This window comes from Pteronotus mesoamericanus, unplaced genomic scaffold, assembly GCF_021234165.1.
Source record: "Pteronotus mesoamericanus isolate MK-2021 breed Mesoamerican mustached bat unplaced genomic scaffold, CSHL_Meso_final contig_347, whole genome shotgun sequence".
Lineage (NCBI taxonomy): Eukaryota > Metazoa > Chordata > Mammalia > Chiroptera > Mormoopidae > Pteronotus > Pteronotus mesoamericanus.
In genome coordinates, this window is record NW_026555137.1 from 10,206,009 (window position 1) to 10,225,142 (window position 19,134).

The 19,134-nt window shown below is 47.1% G+C and overlaps 1 protein-coding gene across 2 annotated transcripts; it reads left to right on the forward strand.

Moving 5' to 3' along the window:
• The first annotated feature begins 4,467 nt into the window (after positions 1-4,467).
• DEGS1 (delta 4-desaturase, sphingolipid 1) lies at positions 4,468-12,253 on the forward strand. Of its 2 annotated transcripts, none has more exons than XM_054576639.1 (3): positions 4,468-4,655; positions 8,149-8,891; positions 11,536-12,253. In XM_054576639.1, exons 1-3 carry the CDS (start codon positions 4,574-4,576, stop codon positions 11,680-11,682), a joined length of 972 nt encoding a protein of 323 aa, XP_054432614.1. In that variant the 5' UTR covers positions 4,468-4,573; the 3' UTR covers positions 11,683-12,253. The 2 variants fall into 2 exon arrangements, with proteins under 2 accessions (XP_054432614.1, XP_054432615.1); XM_054576640.1 differs by having other exon boundaries at positions 4,624-4,660.
• Positions 12,254-19,134: the final 6,881 nt, after the last annotated feature.

The following is a 19,134-nucleotide window of genomic DNA, read 5'->3' on the forward strand; positions in this document are numbered from 1 at the left end:
AACTAAATAGCTTTCAACTTTCTCAGCTTTTGTGTTTTCGTTAAATTCTCTTTTCTCCTTTTACTTTAGATTGTGCAAAAGCCAGTTTCTTTTAATTTTTTAAAAGATTTTATTTATTTATTATTAGAAGGGAAAGGAAGGAGAAAGAGAGAGAAACATCAATGTGTGAGAGAGACAACCATGCGTTGCCTCTTTCATGCTCTCAAATGGGAACCGAGCCTGCAACCCAGGCATGAGCCCTGACCAGGGATCGAATCAGTGACCTTTTGGTTCACAGACCAGCACTCAATCCCCCAACACAAGCCAGGGCTACATATTATTTTCTTTTTAAGCACATAAAACAGTCTGTGTTCTCTTACACGCCTTCTAGCTTCCTGGAGAATTTATTTACAATCAACCTTTGTTTTTGGCATCTCTTAGAATGCTAGAACAAAAAGAGGCCTTGGAGATGCTTTAAGGTAACACCTTTTCCATCACTGGGGTATCTGTGATTTGCACAGGCAACACACCTTGATAATGGCGACTCAGGGCAACTGAAATGTCTCCTAAGGTTCACAGGATATGCACATAAGAACAGAATCCCAAAATACAGGAAGCAAAACGACGGAATCGAAGGAAAAAACAGACAATTCAACAGTAATAGCTGGGAACTTCAATATCCCCCTTTCAATAATGAATAAAACTACTAGACAGATGATCCACAAGGGAACAGAAGACGTGATAACACTATAAACTCATTAGACCTAAAAAGAATATCTGTTGAACATTCTACACAAAAACAGAACACGCATTCTTCAAGTACACCTGGAAGTATGCCTATGACATACACATTTTAGGCCATAAAATAGTTCTCAGTAAACTTAAAAGGGTTGCAGTCATAAAGGTATGTTTTGTGACCCTAATAGAATAGACTTAAAAATCATAAATAGAAAGAAATTTGGAAAATTCACATATGTTCAGGATATTAATTCTTTGTAAAACATATGATTTGCAAATATTTACTCCCATTCTGTGGGTGGCTGTTTAACTCAATAATGTCTTTTGATCCACACAATATTATTTTCATAAAGTCCAATTTGTCTGATTTTTCTTTTGTTACCCAAGAAATCATTGCCAAGTTCCAAAGTCATGCAGATCTTGCCGTATGTTTTCTTATAAGTTTTCGATTTTACATGTCGGTCATGGATCCATTTTGAGTTAATCTTTGTGTACTGCCTTAGTTAAGGGTCCACTTTGTTCTTTTGCTGTGGATATCCAGTTTCCTAGTGCCACTTACTGAGTGAGGAGTGTTTCCCTCCACTGAATGTTCTTGGCGCCCTTGTCAAAATTCATTGACCAAATATGCAAGGGTTTTATCTGGATTCTCTATTGTATGCCATTAGACTACATGTGGGTTTTTATGGCAGTACCACAGTTTTGATTATGGTAGCTTCGTAGTAAGATTTTTTAAAGATTTTATTTCTTTCTTTTTAGAGAGGGGGGAAGGGAAGGAGAAAGAGAGGGAGAGAAACATTGATCAGTTGCCTCTCATACACATCCCAACCAGGGACCAAAACTGCAACCCAGGCACGTGCTCTGACCAAGAATTGAACCAGTGACTTTCGCTTTGCTGGATGACACCTAACCAACTGAGCCCCGTTGGTCAGGGTGTTTTGTAGTAGGTTTTAAAATCAGGAAATGTGAGCCCTCCAGCTTTGTTCCTTTTCAGGATTGTTTTTTGGCTATTAGGGGTTCCTTGAGAATCCATATGAATTTAAGGAAGTTTTAATCAGAGCAATTAGTTAGGCAAATGAAATAAAAGGCATCCAGACCATTGGGGAAAAGGTAAAGCTATCTCATTGACAGATGACATGATCTTGTAGATGAAGAATCCTAAAGAACCCACTAAAGAAACTAGAACAAATAAATGAGTTGAGCAAGGCAGCAGGAGTTCAGGGGAGACAGGTCCGGTGTGTATGATGCCCCCAAACTGGGCAGCACCGGATACCCTGAGGCCAGAAGAGCAGAGCCTGAGGCCAGCAGAGCAGAGGATGGAACAGGCAAGGCATAGTTATGCCCCCTACACACTGTCAGCTTTAGTTATAGACAAATGTGGGGACTGTCCTGTCAATGTATGTGTGCTAGTCTTATATATTTATATAGTGCTCATAAAATAACATATTTTAAAATATTTATTGGCAATTAACTACTGATGGGAAGAGTTGTCTTTTTATTTGGTGTCAAGGACTAGATGACATAAAATTGATATTATTATGATTAAGGTTTGTTTGAAGTGAATGCCTCTTGTAATTACTGTTCTATGAATTAAAGTTGGCAGAGCTATGCTGGGGCTTTTAACGCCATTATTAGAACCTAACTATGTCATTATCAAAATAGTATTAACAATGAATTGCACATTCAAATATCAAACACATGGAAAATGAAAAACTGGCATAGAGGGACACCTTGATTGCAAAAGTATGATCTGAAAACTACCTCACCTGCAATTTCCTAATGGCATCAGGAACTACAGGGACTCACCTCAGCATGTCACAGTAGACTGGATAGTGTCTTTCTAGAATAACTGGTATGATTGCCTGAAGACCAATCACCTGGCAAGAGTAAGGAAAGTATGTGAAAGCTAGATAACACACTAAGAACTTTTGACAGTCCTAACTAAAGAAATATGCCTATGTGTAATCAAAATATTTGTCAGTCCCCACAATTGACAAGTTCTTTTTCCTTTTCTTTAGAATGTCAAAACCCACATTCCCTTAGACTCCCACTTACTGTCCTACAATGTAATCATTTTTGGGTGACTTTCAAAACACATTTTATGCATATCTGAGGAATCATATGTCATATGCGTATTCTACATACACTTCCCCCCAAACCTGGTGCTTTGCATTTAACAGTACATCTTGGAAATCAATTCATAGTGACACAGAGAACTTCCTCATTCTTCTGACTGGTGGTATCGTATAACACGTATGGCTAAGGGCACGTACAGTCAGCCCTCCATATCCGCAGGTTCTGCAGCTGCGGACTCAACGGACCAAGGATTAAAAATACTTGGGGAAAAATAAGTGACATTGTTGTTGATGTGTACTACGTTGTTAGGCCGACGATGGCTGCATCCATACTGACTGAACATTTTTGTCTTATTATTCCTTAAACAATACAGTATGTCAACTATTTATGTTGCACTGTATTAGGTATTATAAGTAATCTTGAGACTGATGCATACAGGAGGATGATGTAGATTATGCATAAATACTATTCCATCTTATATAAGGCTCTTGAGCAGAGTATCCCAGGGGGTCCTGGAACCGGTGAAGAGACTGAGGGCTGACTGTAACATAATTGATTGGTTTGTTTTCAGTTTATTGAGGTTTAGGCCCCTGGTATCTCTAAAAGATATGGACTTAAAAAAAAAACACCCATAACCATAATACTATTATTACACTAAAGTAATTGGGAATAATGTCTTCATACTCCCACATATCCAAGCAACATTTGAATTAAATTATCTCCTGTTGATTTTTAAGAAAACTGTGACCATTTGAATCAATCAAAATAAGGTCAATACAGTCCAATTGGCCGATAGGCCGTTGAAGCATCTTTTAATCTACAGGCTTCCGCTTTTTTTCCCCCTTGCATTTTATTAATTAAAGAACCTAGAGGTTCCAAGAGTCAGGATAGAGCTGACGCATCTCTGCGCCATAGTTGAACATCCTCTCAATCGTCCTATCGATTGGCCACACATTAGCAGGTGAGTCCAGGGGCTTGATCGAATTTTGTGTCTGTATATGTGTTCTTTATTGCGAGGTGCACTACGTGTGGTCCTCTTCCTTTTTGTAACTTTATTCAGTCTCTTCCCTAACTGAGAAATAGTAACTCATTTCAAAACAAAATGCTTCCTCCCTCCGGAAGAGACTGGGCTTCACATGACTTATGTAACATGTTAAGGGGGACAATCATCCGACACAAGAAATGGGCACACTAGAATTATCCAAGCAAAACGACACGCCTTATCATTTTCCCCTTACACTGTTGCCTACACACTCCTCATTTTTTCCTGAGGCATTATTTCCAGGAGGCAGCCTTTTGGGGCTCAGCGAAGCGTTCGCTTTTCATCATTAAGACTTGGGGCGTTGCCACTTTGTCACTTACTAATGACCAAGGATCCTCGTGGCCGAGCACCGGCCTTCTCGGAAGCGCTAAAGCGGAGCCCGGTTTCCTTCCTTTTCCACCTTTTTTCCGGGCTCGGGCGGGGGGCCGGGCAGCACAGGCCAGAAGGGGCCGGGACTCGCAGAAACTCGGCTCCCCGCCGCTTGGCCTAGTCACAAAGCTCAGAACGCCGCGTCTCCCGGCCCCGCGCGGGGGCCCACGAGCGTCGCGCACGCCGGTCACGCTCCCGGCGGGCCGGCTGGGGGCGGGGCCGGGGCGGGGCCTCGGGGCTCCGCCCCCGCCTCCGTCAGCTCCGCCAGCTCCGGCAGCCCAGACACTAGCTGGCTGCCGCTGTCGCTGTTGCCGCCTCTGCCTTTGGGGAACGGGGCCCGGAGCAGGTCCTTGGGCCGTCGCCGCCGCCGCCATGGGGAACCGCGTTTCGCGGGAAGACTTCGAGTGGGTCTACACCGACGAGCCGCACGCCACTCGGCGGAAGGAGATCCTGGGTGAGGTCCGAGCCCGCGCCCCGTTATGTGCGTGCGCGGCCTCCCGCCGCCGGGGCGCGCTCTGCCCGCACAGGCCCTGCGCGCCCCCGGGAGCCCCAGGCCAGTTACGGGCTGGCTTTGTCCGCGTCCGTCCGCCGCCCCGCCGACTTGGGAAGGCCGGCGAGGCCTCGGGCCGGTGTTCCCGGGCTCCGGCCGGCGCAGCGTGGGGCGGGGAAGGTTCCCGCGTGCTCGATCCCTCCCTTCCTCCGGGAGGCGCAGGCATCTGGTTGGGCGAGGGGACCCAGTCCCCCGGCTAAGCCACCGTTGGGCGGATCGTCTCATTTTGCGATTCCCGTGTCCCCGGTGGGCGCCGTTTCCTCCTAATCTCTCTCCCCCGAGTGGGCCACTGGGAAGCCAGGCTGCGCGCGCGTGCAAGGCAGGGCGTGGCCCTGGAGCAACGAGAGTACGCGCTCCCGCCCTCCAGGCGAGGGCGGCGGCTGCCCTGTCGCCGAAGAGAGCCTGGAACCCGACCAGGTGTAACGCCTGGGGCTTCCCGGATGGGTTGTGTCCTGTCCGCTCACGCCTGTTTTCTAATTGATCCACGCAATCCGCCTGGCAAAATTCACTTGTATTTTCCATCCATCCCGGTTCGGTGGAGGGAAGACTGAAGTATGGAAGACTTGCCAAAATTAGCTTGCTGGTCCCGTCTGCTAATTTAGGGCCCTTTCCTCTAGGCTAGCGAGGCCTAGTCAACTCTCCAGAGGTGTAAGGCGCTCACTATTTGGAGCTTCTGTATTTTACAGAGAATTCGCTTCTCTGTCTCAAGTTACTCTTAATGATGTGTTAGGCACTGTGTGTTTTACAAATATTACCCAAATTAATCCTCGCAGTAACTCCTCGGTGCTCTCACTCTCTTAAAGATAGCTTAGACTGAAGACGTAAATGTCAAAGGGGGATTCCAACCTGGGTTAGATCTCCTCTGAAACAGATGCTTTTTAACTTATTTGCTGTTACTTCAAAAATCAGGAAACTAATGGGGCATAAGTTGAGTTAGAGGAATTCTTGCTCATACATGGTATTTCCCTAGTTTTTCTTCTCAGCATCTGTTTGCCAGGTGAAAACAAGAACAAAGACCCTGATTTTTGCCGGGGGATCTAAAGTTAGAAATGTTATGTTTTTACAGAAAGGAGTTAGTGGGTCCCTTTGAAATGAATTTTCAAAAACTGAATCATGAAATTGGGGCTTGAACCTTTTTACAGTTGCAAGCTGGGTACTCAGGTGAGCCCTTTGTGTGGGCTGCATACATCCTCCTCTTGTAGTTGAGCCTTGGTTGCTGTTGGCAGGTCAATGGGCGGGACTTACCCAGGCCAGTCAGCTGCAAGGGCTGGCTGAGACCACTAACCACCACCAACCTCCGCTCTCCGGTGGAGGATCTCTGTGCAGGGGCAGGGTGGTGGTGCTCCTACGTAGTCTGAGCTATTCATTGGGTGTGTTGACCCTGTGGTTTGCTGGGTGGTGCAGGCCAAGGTCAGCCCCCACCTGTGTGTGGCCCGGGGCACCCCGCCTGAGATGTGAGGCAATCTAAGATGGCTGCTGCTTGTGCTGGGCTTAGAAATTCCCAGGTGAAGCCAAGCTGTGAATCTGGGCCAGGGGCTCCCTGAAGCCAGCTGGTGCTTGTTTGTGAGGATTTAGGAAGTTGTGAATCAAGAGCCAAGACCAGCCATTCATATGGAAAAGCAGCTTGAGTGGGTTCATAAGTTGGGTGGGGCAGTCTCTGGGGACCTCCAAGGTGGGTCAGTGTTAGCCAGGTTGGTGGCGTCTCAGATGTGGCACCAGCTTGCTGGCTCTGTGGCTCTGTAGGGGGAGGGTTTAGTAAAGGGACAGTAGCCTCTGCTTGCCTTGATGGCAGGCACATCAGATTCTCCTTGTATACCACTGGTGCCTTTCAGGGCGCTACCCTGGGGCTGAAGCTCAGAGGAAGTGAGTCTGAGAAGGGGAACTGCTTAGGGCTCCAGCAGTTTCTTTCACCAACTCGGTCCCTGCTGGGTTTTGCAGCCGGGAGTTGTGGGGCTGATCTTCCTGGCTCTGGAACCCTGGGCTGGCAGCCTGGTTTGGGCTGGGGCTCTGGGCTCCCGAGATACCCCTCCCCAATTTTCACCCACCACACATGGGTGTGGGACCAGCCTGTTCTGCTTTTGTGTCTGTGTCCCGCCTACCAGTCTGCATGGATGTGGTTTCTTTAGTTCCGTAGCTGTCAGACTTCCCTTCAATTCAATTTCTGACAATCCAAGTTCTGAGTGATGGCTGTTCTGTATTTTAGTTGTAATTTTGATGTGATTGTGCAAAAAGGCGAGCCATGTCTGCCTACACTGCCATCTCGCCTGGAAGGCGAGGTTTTAGAGTGTCTACAAAATGTCTATTGTTTTCTATCCTTTTGTCAATTTAATAATTTTCTATAAGGTAAGAATGATGTAGCTGTCTAAACAGATAACATATTTTAATACAAAAGAATTATTACTTATCCACCAATAGACTGAAGTTGTTATTCTACTGTTGGTGAATTGCTACAAAAATGTTTATATATTAATGAATGGCTTATTTGAACCCTTCACTTACACCAGGAAAATTAGTTTTACTCTAATTCACTTCTAGGCCTTTAGGGTTGCTTTTTTCCTTTTTTTTTTTTTTTTTTTTTTTTTTCCTGGTCTATTGTCTACAAAATTATTAACATTAGATATGATGAACTAATAGCAACAAACTTTAGAGGTTAGAGATTAGAGATAGAAAAGGAGAAAGAAAGTAGGAGAGTTATTCACCTTGAGCTAACACTACCTTTATTTCTTTATATAAAACTGGATTTAAGTAACTTCCTGTATTGCATTTTAAGCTCTTATCGAATTCTTCATTTCACTATAGAAAGGAGGATGAAGCCACTCTTTTCCCTTCTTTATCTTTTGAAGAACAATCTGAATGTCTTGTCTCAAGAAAAAGGGCCTCCTTCAGAAATTTGCCTCCCCGGGCCCAACATACCTGACAGCACATGTGAAACCAAAGGCGTTCGTCCTCTGTGGGTGGTAGGGTCCCGAGAAGGGTCTGCCTTTGCCCTGAGGGACACTTTCCTAAGTATGTAGTATATTGTCAGGCACAGAGAATAGATTTACCAGACTATGATTTTAACTGCGTAAAACATAAGCTTAATATAGAAAGAATTGTCCTGGGCGAAAAGGGAATTGGATAACATGAAATCTTTACTTATTTGTGGCTATATTCTGTTAATATGGGGAGTCTACATTTTGAGGCTAATTTTTTCCTACATACGTTCTCAATTTGTTGTGACATGGTATTTGATAATCTTGCTATTAGACTCTACTCCTTCCTGAGGAGATAAAGTTTCTCATAGAGGGCATGTAATGACTTGGGGGGGGGGAAATTAATGTGTTAATTTAATTGATGCTGATTTAATTGTAATTGTAGAACTATGTACTTTTCCTGATTTTGTTTTTTTTCTTTACAGCAAAGTATCCAGAGATAAAATCCTTGATGAAACCTGATCACAACTTGATATGGATTATCGTTATGATGGTTGTCACACAGTTGGTTGCATTTTACTTAGTAAAGGATTTGGACTGGAAATGGGTCCTATTTTGGGCATATGCCTTTGGCAGCTGCATTAACCATTCAATGACTCTGGCCATTCACGAAGTTTCCCACAATAGCGCCTTTGGCCACTACAGAGCCATGTGGAACCGTTGGTTTGGAATGTTTGCTAACCTTCCTATTGGTGTTCCATACTCCATTTCCTTTAAGAGGTATCACATGGATCATCATCGATACCTTGGAGGTGATGGCATTGATGTGGATATTCCAACTGATTTTGAAGGCTGGTTCTTCTGTACCACTTTCAGAAAGTTCATATGGGTTATTCTTCAGCCTCTCTTTTATGCTTTTCGACCTCTGTTCATCAACCCCAAACCAATTACTTACCTGGAAATTATCAATACGGTGGTCCAGCTCACATTTGACGTGATCGTTTACTACGTTTTGGGAATTAAATCTTTAGTCTACATGTTGGCAGCTTCCTTACTTGGTCTAGGTTTGCATCCGATTTCTGGACATTTTATAGCTGAACATTACATGTTCTTAAAGGGACATGAAACGTACTCGTATTACGGGCCTCTGAATTTGCTTACCTTCAATGTGGGGTACCACAACGAGCATCACGACTTCCCCAACATTCCCGGGAAGAACCTCCCGCTGGTAAGTATGGGGTATGATGCGTACCCTGATTTCTGATGGCTAGATGAGTAGAGTTGGTCTCAGCTTGCTTCTTTTAAAAGGGATCTAGTATATTTTGTGAGCTTCTCCTCAAAGAAGACAAGAGTGCACGTCCTGAGTCTGCCAGTCCCATTTGACAGGGTTCACTCTCCTGGATCCCTAACAGGTCTAGGAGCAATGCTTAGGGTTTTGAAGTGTTGGGGGACCTGTGAAGTCTGCTAACTTGGAAAGTGATTCAGGAATGGAAAATGAAACCCCTCTGTGAAGTAAGCAAAAGGTCACACGGCCTTCATCGCTATTAAGCCGAATAGGCTTAACCAAAGATTTATGTGTTGTTTCAATGTGGGAGGCAGATGTCCCATGTGACTGATGTGCAGAGTAAATGAACTCAATTTCTTGTACTGCCAACTTCCTGGAGGCGGGGGCCATCTGCTTCCCGTCCCCGTAGACTGGCAGGGTGGTGTTTGTGGAGTACACAGATGAAAGGAATTTTGACCCTTGTCCTTTCATCTCCCCCAAAGAGCTTCCTAACTTCAGGTATCTTTCTGGTAAATTCTCGTATTAGACTTCCATCCCCAAAATGGGTAGTTTTTACAGTTCTAGTATCAAAAATGTTTCCATAATTCTCAGTATGTATGTATGAAATGTAGTACGTTTTTCTTGATTTTTTTTTTTTTTAAAGCTGATGTAAGGGGACCATAGCCAGGTATTTTATGCTATCTCCATCCAGTCAAATTTTATAGGTTTCCTCATAAGTTTTTAAATGTGGGCTGTTTAAAAATGTAATATTTGATTGTTGTTTGGGTTCCCAATTGAGGAAAGAAAAATCTAGAGAGGGTATCGGGTCAGTAGGGAAATTCTAAACCTGGACAGTATAACAGAGAATGCGTTGATGTTAAATTTCTTGGGAATGATAAAGGTACCACGATTCTGTGGGAGAATGTTCCTGTCCTCGGGAGATACTATTGATTATGCGGGGCTGAAATATTAGGGGTGAGTTGTCACAGGCATGCAGCATACTTTCAAAAGGTTCAGCAAAGAAAGCAAAGTGTGTGGTTTATATCATACATAGAGAAAGTGCCTGTACAGTGTTAATGGGTGGTAGGCCTGGGTGAAGAGCATATGGGTATTGTTTTACTACTCGTTCAACTTTTCTGTAGTTTTTACATTTTCAAAATAAAATGGGCAAACACCCTACAACTGTCTGAAGGCGACTTTGGAACCGGGGTAAGGTGACGCTTCTCTGTCGCTCTACCCATGTGCCAGCCTGAGTGAGCTCGTGGCCAGTGCCGCCTCCCTAACTAGGGAAGAACATTTTAGTTCACTTTTTAAAAGGCTGTGGAGAAAGCTGGTTGTTCTTGAACAAGACAGTCTTTTCTGACTTAAACCACGTACTTGTTATTTCCTTGAACAGTCTCCAAACTGAAAACTTCGTTCAGTTCAGGTACTACTTGGCTTTCAGGCCCCTGGTTCATCAGTGTCTCTTCATTTCCCTTCCGTTTCATGCTGGCTCCTTACTCCTTAGCTAAACGAACAAACATCCTCGGACTTCTCTAGTCTCCTCTCTCCAGCTTTTTCTGTCAAGGACTACATCCTAAGGAATGTGTATCAAGAATTACCTTGTTCTGTTTTTCACTTTTTTGGAAAGATACTATCTCCTACCTATTCTAACTGTTAAAATACATTGATTACTATTGGCTTTGATACAAGTTCCACATGGATTAGGATCCAGGTTAGTTTGTGTGTGTGTGGTCTGTAGATCGTCCTTATTCATGAAGGACTCTTAGGACGTTTTGAAGGACCGTGATCCAAAGGCATCACATCCCTCTCTTCCGAGTGACTGAGAATACGCACGTGGAGAGCTCTGTTTGACTTGATTGTTCCTTGAGAGTGGTACATTCTTCTGGTTCTCCACAACCAGAAAGTAGTATTGCGTTTCCCATATTGAAGGAGTAATTTAAATGTTAACATTGTGGTGGTTTTGTTTTTTTTTTCTTGCTCCTTTCACCTTTTTAGATGCTGCTTCTGTATCTTCCTTTGAGATTTGCTAGGGTAGTTTTTTGTACGTTTCCATGAAGCCACAGAACCGTTATTATCACTCAGCGCTAATCAGTTGTGCTTCCTGGTCATACTGGCAGTAGGCATTTTCAAAAGATATTTTCATCTTGGGATGGCAGAATTGCACACTTGATAGATGCTTAATTTCTAAGTGGCATATACCACAATAATCTATTAGTACTTGCAGGTTCCTTGATGGCAAGGGTCAGGTGTTACCTTTGTATCTTACAATGCCAACCATGTATCCTGTGCTTGAAAAGTGAAAAGTATCTGTTGTGGAAGATTCTAAGGGCCAAACTTTATAAATAAACCAGGTATGAGTCCCTCAGAGCTTGAGAAGAAAGTGTCAGTAATCCCAGGGGGTCGAGTATATTTTACTGTTGAAATGCAAGCTGCTTCTTGTTTATAATTCCTACAGCCGCATCATTGACTGATTGATTGGTTGGAGAGATCAGGAGGAAGAAAGGTCTGGTGGTTTCTCAGTGTTTGTGCCCAGCATTCGCCTGCCCTCTGCAGTAGGACTCAGTGAACCCTCACTATTCATCCTCCTGTGTTTTCTCCCTTCCAGGTGAGGAAAATCGCAGCTGAGTACTATGACAACCTGCCCCACTACAATTCCTGGATAAAAGTCCTATATGACTTTGTGATGGATGATACAATCAGTCCCTATTCGAGGATGAAGAGGCATCAGAAAGGCAAAGTGGAACTGGACTAAAAGTCGTCCTGGTCAAAGGAAATCCTGAGACTCCGCAGTAGCCGTTAAGGTGGAACGTTGGCATTTTCCAGCAAAGGCCCGTGGTGTTTGGAAGCTGTGCTTGTACGGTTTCAGAGTGCAAGCCCCCGTGGCATCCAGAAGCTAACCCGGCCACCACCACCCCCCCAAACCCCCTGCCGGCCTGTCTATGCGGTGTTCAGCCGTCCTCACGGGAACCGCGGCCATTGTGCCATCCCTGTTGAGGAGGGTGTCTGGCAGTCTGTGAGCATACCATTGAAAAAGCTTTTACAAAGCTACTTCTCATATATTATTTTCACTATAAAGTTGTACTTTATTAAAATAGCTAATAATCTGAGCAGTTAATCACAATAAATAGTATTTATCACATTTTTGTACTTTACTGTCTTTCTATTAATATGCTAATCAGGGTGCTGGGTGAGCTTACTTTAAAATTTCACGGGGTAGGGGAAGAAAAAAATGCCTGGAAATACCTTTCACTGCAAGCTGAATTACTCATTTTTAATTTTTACTGTTGTACATGGGACCTAAAGTAGACACTGCTGAATCCTGCACAGCCTTATCAATAAAATACTTAATGAATCTAATTGTGTCCAACATCCAACTTCCTTTTTCAGATACACTGGCTCCCAAATTAGAAGCAGCTCAACTCGCATGTCACTTCACTGCAGTGGAAACTGGCTGTGGTCTGATGGTAGATAGCTGGTCTCAAGTGGCCGGTGTCCTGGCTGGCAGGCTGGCAGGCCTGGGTACCTGAAGTGTGTCCCTTTGGCAAGTTTAGTGTAATGTGAACTGTTTGCAAAATAATACATAGTATCAAAAAAAAAATAGTCTGCAATTTGTACCCAACACCAACCCTCAGGCATCCTTCACAGGAGCTATTGTGATATTCCTGTTTTGATCATTGCAGGCTGGCAGGGAAGCGCGGCACCTGCTTCTCAGAAGGACTGGCAGGCCTGCTCGACAGGCCCACTTTCCTCCTCAGAGGACTCTCCTCCCCGCCGGCCCCTCCTGCCTGGGGAACTTCCTAGTATCTTAGAATTTATTGCTTAAAGAAACCATCACTTTAAAGTTTGAGGTGGTCCTAAAACCAACTTTACAAGAGAACTGACTTGCCAATTCAGACACACTGGGCCAGTCAGGAAGAAAGCTCTGGGAAAGGTTCCCGTGGATTCGGTGCTGGACGTGAGATGGACTGCGTGCTCTCCCCAGGCCCTCCCCTGGCCCTGCCTGGAGGACTCCAGCCCTTGCCCATAGCTGCAGGCAGGTGCTGATGTTCCACCTGCGGCCACCCAGCGCTCAGGACCCTGTGCATCACCTGCTGCGTGCCCAGAGCGGACGTTCCCAGGTACATACCCTTTCCTGCCTGGATGGACTTCTGGCCTGCTAGCCCACCTCCTGACCAGCCCGGCTCCCATCGGCCAATTCAGTCTGCTGTCTCTGCCACTGGCAGGGACCTTTCAAAAGAGAAACGTAGGCATCTGAGGGCAGTAGGCACACTGGGCCCCAGAACCATTAAAGTAATACTGAGAAATCCTGTGGCGGTTCTCGTTTGCATGGATTCTCCCTTCTGCCCAGATGGCCTTTTTCCCATCTCTGGTCTGGGAAGGTCATTCTCAGGGTAACTCTCGACAGTGCTTACGTCACTCGGCCCCATGCGCTGTTTTGAAAGTAAGCAGTTTCCCCTGAGGCTTATGGGCAGAAAGATCTCTTACTCAATTCCCCAAACCTGGCAGGGCCAGTGCTTGGCTTGAAGTGAGTGTTTAATGGAAAGAGACCAACAGAGATAGTCCTTGAACTCAAAACACTTCAACAAACAGCAAAAGATGGAGGGCGTTTGGGTAACCAGGGAGTATGGTACCCTGAAAACTAGACAGGTATTCAGCATCCTTACTATTCATCAACTTCTAAATATGCATTATCTTATTTAGTGGTCAACACTTCTTTGAAGTCAACAGTACCACTTCTATCTCCATTTTATAGATGACAAGACTCAGGTTAAGTAACTGGCCCAAGGTCATGCCTAGTGAAGTGCAGAGACAGGATCTGAAATTCAGTCTATGTGGCTCCAGAACCAAAACTTGACCGTGCTCGTGGCTTGTCCCAAGAGCCCGCTCCTGGAAGGAAAGGGAAGGGCAAACCCCCACCACATTCCTATCACCGGGTATGTGTCTGTCCCACTGCCTCACTGGCCGCTTCCTCCGTGTCAGTAGCTGTGGCTGGATCTCAGGTTTTCTTTTAACAATCTAAAAAAACTTTATTAAAGAGTTCCGCTTGTTATTGAACCAGTTACAGAAGACCCGGGCATCATCAGACTCCTCAGATTCTTCTGTCTTTGCTCCACTCTCCTCTGCAGGGACAGCAGTGGGCGGGGTGGGGGGGCCAGGACCTCCTGCAGTACCGAGGAGGCTCTGCTGGAGTTGGCCAGGACCTTTGTAACTGCGGCTTTAATGATGATCTGATACTATGTTGCGTGACTATCGCCTCAGCGTCATGCAGGATGAGACAGGCCACGGGGTGGGTGAGTGAGCGATGGGCGGGTAGCTGCAGGGTGTGGTGAACACCAGGCGAGGTGACGGCCTCACCCCGACTCAGCCTCAGCACCTCAGCAGAAGCAGAGGGATGGACCGACCTAACAATCTGATACAAAACCACATTTAAATCTATAGCCAAGATGCATTTACTCCTTCATCCTACAGGCACTTTGCCAGGCATCAATTAGGCAGGGAGGCTACAAAGGCAAAACGTGGCCCCAAATTCAGGAGCTGATGCTCTGGTGCCGGGACATGCATGGAATCAGTTCAGTAATAGGAGAGTCATAATGCGCTGGAACTGAGCAAAGGGCACACAGCAACCGGCATAGACCGGCTGTCGGAACCCTGCCAGATTGATTATATACGCAGCTTATCATTTTAATCTGTGTTGGCCTGGTGAGGGAGCTATCAGCCCAGCCCCCACACTTTCACAGGAGGAAATGGAGAGATTTTGCAGAAATTAGCTGAGAGCACACACGGAGAGGGACTGAGCCTGGCTCTGCCAAAGCCTGTGTTCCTTCTATTCCACTGCCCGGCTGACTTTGGACAGTGATGTGTTGTTTCTTGTCGTGTTGGGAAAGTCTCCCAGAGGCCTTGGCCACCTAAGGCTGGGAAGACCCCGAAAAAGATTCGCTTGGAAACCAAGAGCACTAAACCCCTAAGATCCCCTTGGAAGGTTCGATTCCGAGACTAGGACAAGCGAGGCACCTAGCAAAGGAGGCTGAGGGGTGCGGTGATGCGCAGGGAAAGTCCCGACGGGAAAAGGAGCAGAACCTGACAACAGGGATATGTAGGTCAGATCAGGCTGCAGGCACTTCTTGGCTGGAAAATTAATGACAAGGTAGAGGCAAGTGAAGAATGGGAGAGTCATCTGAAAAGGGACGGCTCTGACTTTGCCAAGTTAAATCTGAATCGGCAGGTGGCTTATGAAGCTAATACCTGGACCCAACCAAGGGGAAGCTTTTAGACAGTGACACGTTACTGCCATTCAGAAAGGAGTTGCTGTCACAGGACATGTGTGCCTTTATATGTGATCTGGCACATAAGACCGAGGCAAGGGGTCGAGGACAGTGTCCGGGAGGGTCCTCTGTAACCAAGCTGCACAGAAGGTCCCCCCTTCTCGGATCTGGGGCGCACTCTTAGCGTTTTCTTCTAAGGGTGGAAACCGAAGAAACACAAGTAGCTTTCTTACAGAGCCAAGAGTGGGGTGTGTGTTACAAGGCACCCACATCTGTATCTGCAACCCTGGGAAAGACACAGAATGGGGGCTTTGTGGAAAGGCCTGGGGACCGCACTGCCTCAGTGCTGGACTCCACTCCTCGTGGCAGCTGCCGGCTGATCCAGGGAGGGCCCCTGTGATCCCCTGCCTGTGAGGTTACTGTCAGAGGCTGCTGGAACAGGCCCTCCGGAAGGGTCTAGCAAGACCCTGTATAGCCTTCCATGTGTCAAAAAGGGAAAGGGACTGACATTTGTCCAATTAATTTTTTTTAGGGGAAGTCATTTTATGTATAATTTTTTTTTATCCTCACCTAAGAACATGGTCAACTTTAAACAGGAGAAGGGAGGGAGAGCAAGGAGAGAAACATTGATGTGAGAGAGACACATTGATTGGTTGCCCCTCGTACGCACCCCAGCTGGGGACCAAACCCACAACCTAGCTCGTGCCCTCACCAGAAATCAAACCTGCGACCTTTCAGCGTATGGGATAATGCTCCAACCAACTGAGTCAGGGCTGTCCAGTTAATGCTTTATGCCTCAGATTTCCCTCCCATTTAGTAACTGAGATTTTTCTTCTTCTTCTCTCTCTCTCTCTCTCTCTTTTTTTTGACACAAGGCACTGAGTGTCTCATTGCCTTCCCACCCTCAACAGCAAACTCTCATCTTTATCGTCAAACACCTAAACACCTGCTTTCCCCTCCAGGCTGGGCCAAAAACATGCTAGAAAGTGAGTTCTTTCCTGGCGCCATCTTTAACAAAAGCACTCAGTCACCTTTGCATGTTTGGAGCGGATGTCTGCTTCAGCGCTGACGGGAGGCGCTAGCCCACCGACCTGTGTTTCTGAGCTCTGCAAGGTCCGCGGCATCCTGGCCATAGAAACTGCCCTCTAAATGACTGCCGGCCCGCCGGCTTCTTTCTTGGCGCACTGTCTCTGCCTTGCAAGTGGGGTCACCGCGGTACAGGGTCCCGCGCAGGCCTCCTTACACCTCTGCTTTGCAAAGGGACGCGAATCATCCTAACTGATTCTGGCAGCTCGCCCCACTGCACCTCACGGTGAGGACTCGCAGCTGAACAAGGACGGCGACAGATTCTAGTTGAAACCCTGCCTTCCCTCCATGGGATAAAAGCAACTTCATCCCTGCTACTGTCTCAAAAACAAGCAGGTACAGAGAAGCAAGAGAATTCACCCAAAGTCAAATCTGAATGACAAATTCAACAAATTCCTCCAGAGCTTTCTCTTTCCCTTAAAAGCACCTCATCCTCTCTGGCTGAGGCCGTGGCCCGGGGCCATCAGACCAGCCCTTCCGGGGTCCCAAGCAGTTTGGCTAGAGGTGGTTGTTTCCACCAGAGGGACAACAGGTTGGGGCAGAGGAAAGGATTCAAAGACCAACTTCAAATCCTCTTCAGTCCTTCAGGCGCTGAGTTGGTTCCTAGTTCTTTCCCTTTGTCATCGTCAGATTTCTCCAGCTATTTGCGAGATGCCACCCCTGAGCAGTCAGGTGACATGGACACACGCCAGGTGGGCCCAGGTGGCCTCCTGCAGTCCTCTTGTCCCTCAGAGGCAAGTGTGAAAGTGTAGTGGGAAAATGACTGTCCTATTTCAATCCAGCGTCATTATCTCCTTCGAAATCTGATGACAATAAAGGAGGCAATCTTCATCTCATTTACGGGAGGAGGAAACTGAGAATCGCAGTTGGGTAACTTGCCTCAGGCTGACCAGCTTCAAGTCTGAGGAGCGGCAGAACCAGCAGCCGGAGTTAAACTAGCTTCGTCCTAAGCCAGGCCCTTGCCACCGCACCATGACGGCTCCCTTCAGTCACTCACCGCCCCAGAACCTGTTGTTCACGTGTTCAATGAGGGGCCTGGGGTGTCGGCTGCACCGCAGGTTGGCAGGATTGGGGGGGTGATCTTCTATGGTGAGGGCTGGGCCCCCCACTCCCCACATCCCAGGGACAGATAGCTGATGAGACACAAAGCTGTCGTGGCAGCCAGTTCAGGTCCAAGGCTGCGCTTCTGGAGACAACGGGGACCTTGCTCCAGACCTGTGGGGACCTGGCTGCCCTGAGAGTCACATTGGCTCTGGGTGAGTCTGCTGAGCGAACTAAAATGTAAGCCAGGAAGAGCTTTAATCTACATCACAGAATTGTATGTTAAGAAGCTAAGTGACTTCTTAGGACTAAAGAACGAAGTATAGGAAGGGGCCTGCTTATTCCCAGGGGATGCTGACTAACCTGCCTGCGCTCATGGGGCCCCTCCCACGTGCCTGGAGCTGGGCTAGTCTCTCCCTGCGCTGCCATCCTCCATGGGTATCACCCTTGTTTTGTAGTCGAGGAAACAAACACATAGGAAGGCATCGGTAACTTGTCTAAATTCAGTCGAAACTCCGATCTAGTGTCTAAATTCACAGTCTGCATTTTTTTTCTTTAAGATTTTGTTTATTTTTAGAGAGGGGGAAGGGAGGGAGGAGGAGAGGAAACACTGATGTGGGAGAGAAACATCCATCGGTTGCCCCTGTGCACGCCCTCCCCACGGAACTGACCGCAACCCCGGCATGGGCCCCGGCCAGCAATCAAGCAGGCGACTGTTCGCCTTCGCAGAACGACGCGCAACCCACTGAGGCGCACGGGTCAGGGCCACGGTCCACACGCTTCTTAAAAAGGATTCACAAAGAACATTTTTTGTTGGAGTTCAGAGTCCTCTTTCTAATTCATGTGACACGTGAAGTTTTTAAAAGATAATACCCATGCTCATCTCTCCCAGGAACCTGGGCAGCAAGCCTGGCGCTGGGTCCCAATGCACGGGGCGGGGGGGGGGGGGGAGGGAGGTGCAGAGCGTAGCCTGTAGCCTCCTGCCGCTAGCTCCACATGATGACCCGTCTGTGAAGTGCATAAGGGGAAATCCAAACAGAAGGGACTCACATTGAAGACCAAAGGCCCCAACAGCAGCACTCTGTAAAGCCCAGCTTGGATCATCCAACTGCCACGGGGAGAAGCAGACACCACCGGGGCCCAGCCTGCCAGCGGGAGCGGGCATCCAGGCGTGGTCAGCTCCTCCAACCACTGACCCCTCCTCCGACCGCCCCCGGCCTGCAAAACCCAGCTGCCAGGGCCCAGGACAGAGCACTGTGGGCCTGTGAGGGGGGCGCTGGGAAGGGACCCCACACTGGGAGGAAGCCACATCACCTCCAACCAACGCAGAGCAGCAGCGGGGCAGAAAAATAAGATCTGAAGTGCCCCCGGCTCCTGGAACAAATTAGGTAATTTCTCTCAGCTGGTTTCCTTATTGGTCAACCTCCACCTTAGGGCTGTGGGGGTGGCATGTGGAGATCCTGTGTGAGGGACACTGTCACTGCCTGGGTTTGGGTGGTGATGGGTACTACTGCTACTGGGAACATCAAGGTGCTGGAGTCGGTCATTTAGGACAAAGGGTATGTCACAATTGTTCTAAGCCACGGCAGTTCATGCTTGCTGCCCAAACAATGGTCTGAGGTTGTTTTGGGGTTCTTTTTTAGAATTAAAAAAAAAACTGTGGTAAAGTACACATAACAAAATTTAGCATCTTAACTATTTTAGGGGTACAGTTCTGTAGAGTTAGGTACATTCATGGTGTGTAACCAACCTCCAGAACCTCTCACCTCCAAAACTGAGAGTCCACTGCCCTGCCTCCCCACCCCCTGGCAACC

Coding starts and splice junctions, on each gene's coding strand:
- DEGS1 (XM_054576639.1), top strand. CDS start 4,574: ATGGGGAACCGCGTTTCGCGGGAAGACTTCGAGTGGGTCTACACCGAC. Junction 4,656..8,148: donor TCGGCGGAAGGAGATCCTGG/GTGAGGTCCGAG, acceptor TTTTCTTTACAG/CAAAGTATCCAGAGATAAAA. Junction 8,892..11,535: donor CCGGGAAGAACCTCCCGCTG/GTAAGTATGGGG, acceptor TCTCCCTTCCAG/GTGAGGAAAATCGCAGCTGA.